Source organism: Dromaius novaehollandiae, chromosome 9 (genome assembly GCF_036370855.1).
Source record: "Dromaius novaehollandiae isolate bDroNov1 chromosome 9, bDroNov1.hap1, whole genome shotgun sequence".
In the NCBI taxonomy this organism is placed as follows: domain Eukaryota; kingdom Metazoa; phylum Chordata; class Aves; order Casuariiformes; family Dromaiidae; genus Dromaius; species Dromaius novaehollandiae.
In genome coordinates, this window is record NC_088106.1 from 19484271 (window position 1) to 19496741 (window position 12471).

Sequence of the window (12471 nt, forward strand, 5' to 3'; positions counted from 1 at the left end):
CAAAACCACTTGACAATAAAATTCACATATTTCCAACAGAGTATTATTTCCCCAAATAAATTGCATTAATTAATTAATTGCATCATTTTAATAAAAATTCAATTTTCCAAGCAGTTGCACTGTTTCCTTAGCTATCTGAAGCAGATACAGTAGTACATAAGATTTTTCTATGTATTTTAGACTTAGTAGACATCCTCCTGGCAATAATTACTTAATACTGTATGACATCATTCTCATGAAAGTGTTCAATTATTCTGCGGATACACTTTTTCAGCATAACAGAGCAATTCCTGAGCTGGTACAAAATGACTTTAAACTGTGCTGGTTTAAGAAAGACAATAACAAAAAATTGCTAGTTTTATGCAAGTAAAATCCTCTAAACAAATAGTTCATAACAAAACTAGTTTGTTTAAACCCCTCTAGTGAATTTTGTGTGCTCTTTTTGTTCTTTAAGGTCCTGAGCTTTCTGTTTGAAATGTCAAATAAGAGACTTGAATAGAATCGATCCAGCAGACAACAACTGACATGGCATCCTTCAGGTTTCAAATGCAAATAAAACACCCCAACTTTGAAAAAGGTCTTTATTCTGTAGTCTTCAAGTTTTCTACTCCTTCCTTGGCTTCATAGAAATCCTTCTATCTCCCGTAAATCTGATTTGAAGTAAAGATCCATCTTGTGAAAAACTGTTTTGCATAACATGAAATTAATTTCAAATTACTACAGTAGTATCCTAAAATTTTTCCAATCCCTCTGCCTTGATCACTTCAAATGGAAACTTCTGCTAATCAAATAGTTCCTATATCAAGTGTCATCATTAAGATTTAAAAAGAAGCCCCATGATGTAAAGGGAACATTTAGATAACTATATAGCACCATTTTTCAAAATGGAGGAACGACCTTGAAGGTTCAACAGAACCTGAAACTGCTGAAAATCCCACCAGGCCATAAGCAGTAATCAGGCACTTATTAATGTTTCCTAAATTTGCATACAATTTTATTAGCAATGCCAGGATAGTTGATGGAAGAAAGGAAGAGAAGAAAGATTGTGCCCTAGCATATGGAGATGAGCACTTACAGAAGAAGTTAAAAAAAAATTAAAGGTATCTGACTAGTTTGTTTATTCAAAAAAGATTTTTTAATGATTTCTGAGATGTAAGTGCTGTAGGTTCAGAATTTTTGTTTACAACTAAAAGGGCTAGAAAACAACTATATTTTCCCACAATATTATGCTGTGCTTGGAATATTGATTTAAAAAAAAACTATTTAAGATGTAAGTGAACAATAAACAATAGGAGCAGTGATGGATAAAGAACAAGAACAGTCATCAGAACTGTTTGCCTAGTTATATACAGGACAGCTCGTTGAGCAAATAGTCAGTGTATGTGTTTGTTAAAAATATAGAGTCTAGCTGCTAATCTCTGACCATATATACAAATCTACAGTTACATATTCAGTAAAATGCAGTTATTTCAATTGTTGTACAAATAGATCATATATGAAATATTGTATAGAACATTTGTTTTTGTATACATATGTTGCATTTCTTTTATGGGTAAGCAGCTAAACATTCCACTGACATGACACGATCCTCTGCTTAGTACAGCATTTGTTAAATGGTGACAGATGCTAGTATTAATTATACATTTCGTACATCATTTTCCCATTATGTTCCTTTTGTTATCAGCCTCATCTTTCTAGTTATCAGCCTGTCCTATAAGCAGATTAAGCACCAGACTTTCCCCCCCCTCACCCGTTCCTTGTTTGACCAAAATGAGTGGCTGGTCTTTTCTACACTAGCTTACCATCTGGATTCCTCTATCTTGCAATTTTCAAAACCTGTATTTATCATCCATTAGACAATTCACAAGAAATTTTAATTTGGAAGGTTTTTTGTGGCTATCTTGAGTCATCTCATGTTTAATGTTGGAAGTTATAGGTTTTATTGCCCGTTTTATACGGACAAATAAAGTCTTATTCTGGTTTGTAACAAACCTTGGCAAATTATAATTGGCATATCAAAAATTGATTTGACATTTCAAGAGTGATTGAAGAACATGCATGAAGAAAGATAGATGGAAAGGCATATGCTAAACAGCTCTCCCTTCTTGATGGCACTTCCATGACAGGAAATATTCCTATTCTACATAATTTTATACACACTCACTCAAAACATCCTATCCATTGCTCCCATCAATTCTAGCAAGAGTCCTCATATACACAGGGATTTTATGGACAAGCATGTTCTTTTTAAGTATATTTATCATGGCGCGTACACCTGACTTCTCCTCCATAACAACTCAAAGCAATTTTGTAATAAAAAAAAACAAAAAACCCTCAATATTCTTACATAATACAAATCATAGCAAAGAATCAGTAAATGAAGACATGTCTCTTTTCAGTGCCCTTCTTTGTAAGGGACACCTGTATATTAGCATAGCAGCAGCATGTTCGAGAAAGAAGTGGTATGAAATTGAGAAGTACGAATGGCAAGGTCATTTATTTAGCAACAGCAATTTCTGTCATTAACCAAAACCTTATAAATTTGAAGTTGGCAGAGAAAGATATTAGAATAATAATTGGCCACAGGATGATCAAGAATCACTAATGTGATTTTGGTAGAGAAAGTTCAATACAGTCTTAATATTCAAATCACATAGAATTTTTCCAGAAGACATACGGAGGTAACAACGCCTTTGCCCAACGCACTCACAAGAGCTCATCGCTATTGTTCAGAAAAAGCAGTTTTAATAGGAAGAAATGGAGAGAAAAGACACTAGAGTGACCAGGAAAGAGTCCACTTCACAAGCAGAGGCTGAAAAACAAAACAAAAAAAACATTGCTGGTTTAGCTGGACAAAACAAACAATATCGAAAGGACATAATTATTAAAAAAACACATTGCTAGCTAAATACAAGAGAAGAACACTGTCTAAGATGAAAAACATCCGTACATATGAGCTGTGCCTCAGTCGGTATAACTGCATTTCTAACCATCAGAGAAGTAGTAATGTGGAGCAGTTGTTCCACAAGGAGTAGTGAGGCAAAAAAGCCTAGCTGTCCTTGAAACCCATCAAGTACCATCTGCGCTAGGAAGATCTATTACGTGTCTGGATGAAAGAGCAGGGACAGACTAGATAATTTAATAGGTCTCTTTCCATCTTACATTCCTGCAGTGAAATTGGTGGGTGCCCACACAGGAGGAATATGTGGGATAGTTTCCCAGCATTTGTAAAGTTACAATTGCAACCTTAAAAAAGCTATTTGATGGAAAAAATCCTTTTTGCCAGTGGTTCAACAGATCTCTCCTTTTACGCAGTCCATCTGTTTGAACTGTATACTGCAAATACTCACTTATGCACCTGTACTTCTCAGTAGTCTACTTCTAAAAAAAGTCATCTGCAAGGAGTTACAAGGCTCCCTACTCCTCCTTAATCTTCCCCCAACATAGCTTATGCAGAAACCAGCTGGTAACCTTCCCTTCCTAACTTCTCATTCAAGTGCATACTTGCTAGTGAGTAGTGAATACATTTATTTAGAAAGTCCTGACTAACAGCTATATATCTGAAATGTAGTTGGATTTGTCTCTGGGATGGAAGAACTCTCTCATTCTAAACAAAGGAAGTTACCAAGAGGGTCTGTAGAAACGCCTGGTGACACTTTGGCCACAAATACATCCACACAGACCAGTAGGTGCATTTCTAGCTTCCTCCTCCCCTCCTTTTCTCTCTTCAAACTACTGTTTTAATTTGATCAGTTAAGAGTTCTGAGTAGTCTCCACTTCTGTTTCCAATATCTTTTACTGGCAGCAGGAGCAACAGCCTTGCTTTTCTTCTTTCAGGTGTCCTGGTTTTTCTAGACTAGAGAGCTCAACATGCTGAAGCACACCTTGACGCTATTGCAACTGATAAAATCGAGAGGAATAAACAAACATATGTTCTGATGTATTTTTGCAACAACATAATTCACATGCTTACAGCTGAAAATGTGTGTGAATGCAGTACCATACCCTAGGGACTCCTTCTGCCTCTTTACACTTTGACTGTTGCTCTGCACTTAAGCATCCACTTAAAGGTTTGCTGAGGCTAACTCTACCCTCAGAGGTGTCCTTTCTTCTAACTTATTGCATAGTCAAATTAATTGGGATTGCTCTATCTAGCAGCTTGGGCCTACTGTACTGATTATGAGGCAGTAGCCAGACTTTAAAAATACCTTCTGGAGGACATCCATACAGGTTGCAACATATCAGGTTGCATGATGGAAAAAAGATGTCAGTTTGCTACAGTGAAAAAGAGGAATTTCACAGGACTTGCTTGAAAAAAAAAAAAGCCTGCTGCAGTTATGCCGCTATACACCTGTTTCTTCCCAGATACGGCCTCCTTGTCCAACTGAATATTTTATTCTAACAAATTTTGAAGACCTTCTATATTTGTACAGGATTTCCAGTTCTACGATTCTATGACTTTATAGTCAACAGATAGATACCTGGACATCCTGTCCATGACCCACGTACATGCACACTGTAACTGTATAACACATGTCCATTAAATTAATACTTTCATCCTGGAAGAGTTGAATTTACTGCTCATACAGAGCCCAAATAGACATTCACAGTAGGGACACACACTCAGAAATATGGGAGCCTTCACACAAATCCACCATGCAGCTACAAACTCCCTTTTTAAATGGACAATGGACTGTTTTGAAACCATTGCTTTAGAAGAATGGGACTATTCAAAGTTGTGTAGTTTACAATTCTTATAACTATGTGTAAGGTTGGAGGCTTAGACTGTAAGGTCTTTCAGGCAGTGACTATCATTTATTGGAAGACTACAGAAGAGCATACTGAGAATGTGAAGCAGCAAGTGAGATTCCTAGATGCTACTGCAGTACAGCCAGATATATTCTACATGATACATAACTTGGCACTTCACTGATGCATATGCTATGAATTACTATTTTTGTCACAGACCTCTTCTCAGGAGACCCCCTGAGCCTACAGAAAGGCTAACTAGCATCCTAAGTTTTAGGTCTACAGCAGCTAAGGTTGCAAAGATTTATCTAAACTCAGTTGTTTTCAGAAATAGTTAGTTCAAGTATTCTTGAATCAGGAAGTTTGCTGGACTCAGATAAGCAAGCTTTGCAAGACACAAGGATTATATTGTCTTCCAATAGGTATGTTTACTGCATCATATTTAAATAGTCTTACCATCATAAAATCAAAACCATTTTTTTCCCCAAATCATCCAAACCAATTATTTTTCAATTACACTAACTTCATGGTAATGCTTTTGTGCAGTAAACATTTACAGAATAATTTTAACTTACTCCACTCACAGAGTTTTTTGCATGGTTTATAATAACTGACTTTGGTTTGTTTTTAGGGTTATATCTGGGCAGCTGAAAACAAAACCAAAAATAGATATCTTAAGTGTTTGACAGGAAACTTGCATGAAAAAAACAAAACTGAAGATGATAATAAGAAACATGTCTTATTTTTAATATTCATTTTTGCACTCGGCTAATAAACAAACCATAACACTGGATAACGTATTCCATGAGCAAATGCAGTGTTGATATGAATATGATTCCTATGAGGTCAATGGGACTAGCCCCACATTGCAGGGCTTCAGGTGAGAAAAAGCATATTTCCCAGCTGTTGTGCAGCATCAGCGTTTCTCTCCATTTTTTGCGGAGCTTAAAGCTCCCTTGGGTTGCCTTTTAAGTTCTACCTCAAAAAAAATTCTTTTTGAGGAAGAAACCAACAGGCCCCTGTTAGGCCCCTTCTGAAACCTCTACAGACACTGGAAATTTAAAAAGAAATTTATGGCACCAAAGAGACAAAAAGAAGGAGCATATAAAATACAGTTAAGTGGACTTAACTTCAATTTGCCCCCCTCACCCTCTCTTTCTTTTCTTAATTGCAGACCTGACAATTCCCACATCACCAGAAGAAAATATGTTTTTTTCTTTTTTTAGAGAAAGTAAAACAAAAACTTCTTCCTAATTTCAAAATATTTTAGGTTTTTTTGTTCCTTTAAGACATTCCTTCTAAGACATCATTCTCAATTTCAAAAAATTTTTAAACATTCACAACTTCTAACCCATTATGTCCAGCCTAAAAAAGAAGAAAAAAAAAATCTGTTTTCATCTCTTATACATACAAAGTCATTCCAGTCAACATTAGGCTGAAATAATAAAAAAAAAAAGCCTTTTATAGTTTTTATTTCTCACTCTTACAAACTCATATTCAGATTTGTCAAGTCTTGTTTCTTTACTGTCAGATATTCCTCAATGGAAGTTAATTTTAAATTAGTTTTGTACTGATAAATCTTTTTACAGAATATTTTGCAGTATACTTAAAGAAAATGTATTCAAAACACAGGGGTCTCACCCAGGACTTTTAGCACTGTTTATTTCCCTCACCTGAAAACCAGTCTTGCACACAGCAAAAGGCAGGACACCTAAACACCTTCAGATAACACAAGGAAAACAGACACAGTCTCTTTTTGCAGAGAGACAGTTTAATTTTGTTTTCCTGGAATGAGCTTTTAAACTTTTTTTTAAGTCCTGCTACTCTGCGAGTGCTTCTAAACTCGCTTTTCCTTCGGAGGGCTTTGCGGTGTTGTTTAAGTGTTCGGGGTGGCCTGTTTGGCTTCGGTGCCGCCACACTACTGACTCGCGAGGCATTTCTGAGCAGCAGACTCTGGTTTAAGGTCACAGAACAGCAGGTGGGAACCTCTCTCCTCCAGGCTCCTAAGCCACGGCTTGGAAGCACCTTTTCTCTTTCCACCCCTCAAACCCTCCCCAGAAGCCCTTCCTACCGGCCCAGGACACTAGCAGCAGCCCCCTTCCAGCCCCTCAGCGCGCCGGGGCAGGGCCCGGGCGGCGGCACCCACCTGGCGGCGGGTGACGAGCAGCTGGCAGAAGTCCTTGCTGGGGGCCGGGGCCTGCCCGCGCGCCTCGAACAGCTCCTCCCGCAGCAGCGACGCCATTTTGGGACGCCGGCGGGCGGTGGCCATGGCAACCAGGAAGAGGCGGATATCACGCGGGGTCACCGGCAGCCCAGCCCCCTCTTAAAGGAGCGCGGCCGAGATTAACGCCGCTGCCGCCACCAGCGCCGCTGCCGCCGGGCCGGCTCTACCCCCGCCGCCCCTGCCCTGCCCAGCCCAGCCCAGCCCAGCCCTGCCCAGCCCCGCGCGCCCCGGAGCGCCCCGCACCGCCCGCCCCGATCCCGGCCCCAGCCCCGGCCCGCGCGGACCCAGGGGTGACGACCCCGGCGGAGGGATACTGCCTGCCGAACGCCGGCGCCGCCGAGCGCAGGGAGCAGGGCGACCGCGCGGCCGCAGCGGGGGCCCGCGAGGGGAGCGGCGGGCCGGGCCGGGCAGCGGGCGCCGTGCGGCCCGGGGGCGGCGCGCGGGCCCCGCGGAGCCCCGGCGCCGGGAGAAAGTAGTCCCCCCGGCCTCCCCCCGCGCCGCTGGAAGGGGTTCGGCGGCGGAGGCGGCGGGCGGCGCGCTGCTCGGTGCTGCGGCTTCAGCTGATAATTGAAGGGAAGAGAGGCGGCCGCTGCCGGGGGTGGAGGGGAGGCACGGAGCGTCTGCGGAGGCCGTATCGGGACAAACTAGGTACCTGGGGCTCCCTCACCCCTCTGGGGGGGCGGCGTGGCGCCGGGCCCCGCGGCGGCGGCCCGCGGCCGGGCCTGTTGTGTCATCCCGACGCTAGCCGAGCTGCCCTTCGCGGCGGCCCGGGCCCGGGGCAGGGGGAGGGGAGCGGCGCCATCCCGGGGCATTGTTGGGGTGGGGGGGGGGGGGGGAGCGCCGCGCTGGTGAGTGGGGGGGGCGGCAGGGCTGGGGGGGCGCGATGGGGCGGGGGAGAGGGGCGAGGCGGGCGGGGGAAATGGAGCCGACAAAATGGCCAGGCGGGCGGCGGAGCCCTCTCCGGGGGCAGCGCCGCTCGCCCCCCGCCCCGGGGCCTGGCGGGCCGCTGCGCCGCGCCTCGCCTCGCCCGGGCGGCCCGGCGTGTGCGCTGGGAGCGCGGCCTGCCCTCGCCGGGCCCTCCTTTCCTCCCTCCCTCCCTCCCTCGCCGGGCCCTTGTGGTTGCTGATACAAAAGGGCAGTGTCAGTGTTGACACTGCCGTTCCGATTTGTATGCCCTTCCCCGTCGTCTCCCTCTCCCACTCTGCTTGGCCCCCTTTTCCCTAATGCCTCTTTTTTCTTTCTTTTCTTCCTTTCCCTTTTTTTTAAGGAGCTATCGAGTATCTTAAAGGAAAAAACAGCAGCTCCTCTTTTCTTCTTCCTCCACGGCTCGATAAAAATGCTAAATAATCGGCCGGCGTCCATATTTCACAAGCTTTCTTTTTTTTTGGTGGGGGGGGGAGGGAGGAAGAAGGTGGGAAGGGAATGGAGGTGCCCGTAGGGTTGGAGTTACAGTGCCGACTGCCCGGGAGGGGGATTATTTTCCCAGTTAATGTTTTCGGGCTGCTGTTTTTGTTGCTTTCTGCCGAGAAACAAGTTCCCCGGTGCTCGCGTTCGCTTGCATAATGCGTCGTACTTGGAGGCTGCTCAGGCGCTGGGCTCTGCCTTTCCTGCCTCGCTCTTCCTCCTTCCCCCGGGCCCCGGTGGCTGGCGGCAGGGCCGGGCTGGGAGCCCGCGGCGCCCCCGGCCCCGGCGCCGAGCTCTGCCCGGGTACCGCTGCGATCGTCCGGGCCGGCGGGCAAACCGAGGCCGGGGCTTTCGGCCGACCTGTAGGCCCGTCTTCCTGCTGTTCAACTTTTTTATTGTTCCCCCTTCCCCCGCCCTTCCTAGTGCACTGGCTTTCTCGACAGTCAGGGGTTTTCGGCGAATGGGAGCCCGAAAGTCTAGACTGTGAACCGGAAAATAATAGGGAGAAGAATGGAAAGTTATGTCAAGGGCTTTGGGGGAAAAACATCGACGTATCGAACAAAGGTCCTGCCTGTATTGGAGAGAGAGGCCTGCATGTGAGGCCTGATTGTGTCGCATTTACACACGGGAAAGAACTGAGCGTTTGGTACTGGCCTGAATTTATTCCGTGAGTCTGGCATGCAGCTTGGAAACATTTTTAGAGTATGCTCAGTTTGTTTTCAGGGTGGTTTTATTATGTGTAGCAATTTAATAATCATTTCAATTCAGCGTTTTTTTTTCCTCCAGAAGACTGTTCTGTCTTCTTTCTCTCTGTCTTGTTCAGTAGAAGTAATATCGATTCAGAGGTTCTGACACCATAACAGAAAACTTTATTCAAACAGGATGACTTCCACAGTTTATGTATTGTATATGATAAGTATTGAGCTTCATAGTGCTTTAAAGAGTGAAAGAAAAAGAAGAGTTGAATAGTTATCATCTGACAAATATGAAGTCCATCCTTCATAATGCGAAGGAAGAGGAGTTGTAGTTACATAAGTTTAAATTAATTTTACGAGCTTTTCTTGGTGAAACTGCTGCTGTGGCTATACTTTTTTTAAGACTTCAAACACTAGGAAGCATTGCTGTGATTTATTTTATTTTTTTAAATAATCTGATATATTTTCTCTCCAGTTCTCTCTTTGTGCCCTTCCTCCCCCCCCTTGGAAGAAAAAGTCCTAGGATTCTAATTATGCTTTTTTTTCTTTTTCTTTTTTTTTCTTTTTAAATGTGCACTCAGACCTGGTATTTGAATTCTGTTCAAACAGATTTATGGAGTATTTAAGTTTTTCATTAAGCTAAAAGTAAAAATGCAGAAGCATAAGAAACAGAAAGCAGTATTAGAAAAATTGATTTAAATAACCATGTAATTTTATTTTTAGGTAACTTATTTTAATAAATACTGTTAGGAATTAAATATTTATGAAAACATTAGCTAGTATTTTAATTTTTCACAGCTAATATTTTAACACTTAATGTTGCATTTGAACTAAGTAGTTTAAAATCAATGTTCCAGTGAGTGAAAAATCTGTAAATAATACTGTAATAATCTTTAATCAATAGCTTTCAGAAGCCTACATGTTTTCAGCTTGTGTAATTGCTTCTACATTCCTAAAAACATAGCTGACTGTGAATAGCTCAGTTGCATATACACGAGTTATGATCTTAAAATGGAAGGATTTTTTTTAATATTGATTGTTCAACATTTCCTTTTGTTGTGCTAGAAATCTAAGTTGTCTGATTGCTTCACTCTTAGGGTCTATATGAAAAATTGGAAGTAGCAAAGTTGTATTGACAACTTTCTCAAGACTGCATGTTCTCCAGTCTCCAGGTGGCTTGTATGTAGGAGTCTAAATAGGTTTTAGCTGTTAGTAGAAAATAAAAAATTGTAGGTCATCCTCAATGTGGCATTACTACTTATTAATATAGCAGATCTACTTCAGTAAGAGTGCTGACCTGTTGAGTAAGAGCTTATGAAAACGGAGCCTTCTGATGTCTTGCAAAAGTTCTCCTGGCTCAAGTGTCTATTAGGGAAACAACCTGTACCTTTCCAGTAAATGAATAAACAGAACTGTACCATTTTCAGTAAGGAACCAGGCACAAGTTCATTTTTTGTATTTCTTTGCATATTGCATTTTGACTGTTTGTCTTCAAACCCTGAATGCAAATGTTCTAGAAGAAAAACTTGGAGTGAAAAGTCATTCATAAAATCATTCTGAAGTTAAGACCCAAAACTATTGGCAGGAGGAGAGGAATTACAGAGGCCCTGCATTCCTACTATAGCACTTTAGCTAAAACCTCACACAAATGACTTTAGTTTCATGAATGAAGCCATAAAGTATGTTCATATAAGTCCTTATATCACTGATAAGTACAATTATTTACTTTGAGACAATGCAATAAAATAATCTGACTAAAATTCCTTTTGTTTCTAAGCAATGAAGCTGAAGCATGACTAGGAATGTTATTGTCTGACTATCCTACATGTTGTGATTTAATTTGCAGTGTAAATGAATCTCAGAACTATCATGTGTTAGCTCTGTATTTATAGGCTGTGCTACATCTTCTATCTCTCTAATTAGTAAGCATTGTGTAGAACACTTCTGATCATGGGTCTGTCTTCTGTTACGCTGAGACTATAGACTATTGTGACAATATGTAAATAAATCCCAAAGTTGTACAGTGTGTTGTACTATACAGTGGTCAAGAACTTAGACCCAGGGTGTTTCTGGGGTCTTCATCAGTCTATTGGAAGACCTGTGTACTGTTCCTCACCTGTGAAATTAGTAGTGCTTCTTGTAAGGCACTTTGTGGACTCCATGGCAAATTCTTGGTAGTGGAAGCTCTTTTAATCAAGCTATCACTGTCCCACTTCAGTACAGTCAGTAAAGGTAGTGGTACTTCTGAATTTCTTGGGAAATTCAGAGTAGGGTAACAGATTACCTTTGGGATATGTTTTTTTGTTGTTTTTTTCCCCTACTTCTGTAATATTTACTGTAAACTTAAGTTTGCTCTTAAAATATTAATCTACAAATAGTATCATGGCAGGTTTATTGCAGTATGTAAATCAATTTGCTGAGGTTTTTCATAGTGATATTTTAATCGAGCAAATGTGTCTGGTAACTGGCAAACAAAGTCACATTCACTTTCTCTTTTTTTCCTCCTGATAATTTTTCTCATTTACATGAAATACTGTGTTTCTTAAGTAGCAAAACTATCTTTACACTTCTCACTGGTGATCAAGCATCTGTTCGTGATAAAATGCTTGTACATAGCTTTTTTTTTTTTTTTAGCAAGATGGCTAAATTTAAAACATGAATTCAGCAATCTTCTGTAAATAGAAATTTTCTAGTTATACATGATATGAAGTGTACAGTCAGTGTGAAGGATTAAGTCGATTAGCTTCTCCACTGGATGCTTTTAGACACTTACGGTGGTTGCTTTAGTGCAAAGGTTAGTTTTGAGGGACAGTTGTCCTCATCCTGTCATATGATGTGCTTTTTCTCATCAAGTTGGTAGAATCTAACTCTGTACATATGCAATCATAGTCTCCTTTAAATCTGTCTGGCAGCCAGGGCTCTAGCACACATAACCAATCTGTTTACTCTCACTGTCTATAATAAGGCTTGTCTTGCAATCTACTGGCTGTTGCCAGTCTTACTTGACTCACAAACATAGTCAGTACAAGTATGGCTGAAAGTTGCAGTGTATGAGAACAATAGGTTGTCTGCTTTTGAAGTAAAGGCTTCTGTAAGGAAAAACTGGAAAAGTGGAGTGTATATCAAGAAAGTATTAATTGTAGTGACCTAATACTGGACTTTATGAGAGGTACTAACAGTGATGTTCAAGCCATAGTTTCCTTTGTTTGGTCCTAAACCAAACCTCTTGTCCTGATTCATAAAATAATTTAGTGTGGAAAGGACCTCTGGAGGTCATTTGATCCAGCTCTCCACCTGACTCTTCCTCTTGAATAAATAATATAAATAGTTTTTCATTGATCACTGAGCTGATAATATAGCTCTATCTGCTTGGGTGATAAAAAAGCAAAGGGAGGGAGA

The 12471-nt window shown here is 41.6% G+C and overlaps 2 protein-coding genes across 7 annotated transcripts in view; one reads left to right on the plus strand and one right to left on the minus strand.

Moving 5' to 3' along the window:
* The window catches only part of FBXO36 (F-box protein 36), a 30031-nt gene extending 22970 nt beyond the window's left edge, over positions 1–7061 (minus strand). Inside the window, exon 1 of one of the 2 annotated variants that reach the window (XR_010390507.1) lies at positions 6896–7050. Coding sequence is in view for 1 of the 2 variants with exons in the window: in XM_026109770.2 (XP_025965555.2) it covers positions 6896–7018 (123 nt within the window). In the remaining variant the exon portion in view is untranslated. Of the gene's footprint in view, positions 1–6895 lie in introns of both variants that reach the window. The other variant, XM_026109770.2, reaches the window with a different exon arrangement.
* A 52-nt stretch (positions 7062–7113) lies between these two features.
* The window catches only part of TRIP12 (thyroid hormone receptor interactor 12), an 83052-nt gene continuing 77694 nt past the window's right edge, over positions 7114–12471 (plus strand). For all 5 annotated transcript variants that reach the window (XM_064516870.1, XM_064516871.1, XM_064516872.1 and 2 more), the window contains exon 1: positions 7114–7621. The gene's annotated coding sequence lies outside the window, so the exon portion shown is untranslated. The remainder of the gene's footprint in view (positions 7622–12471) is intronic.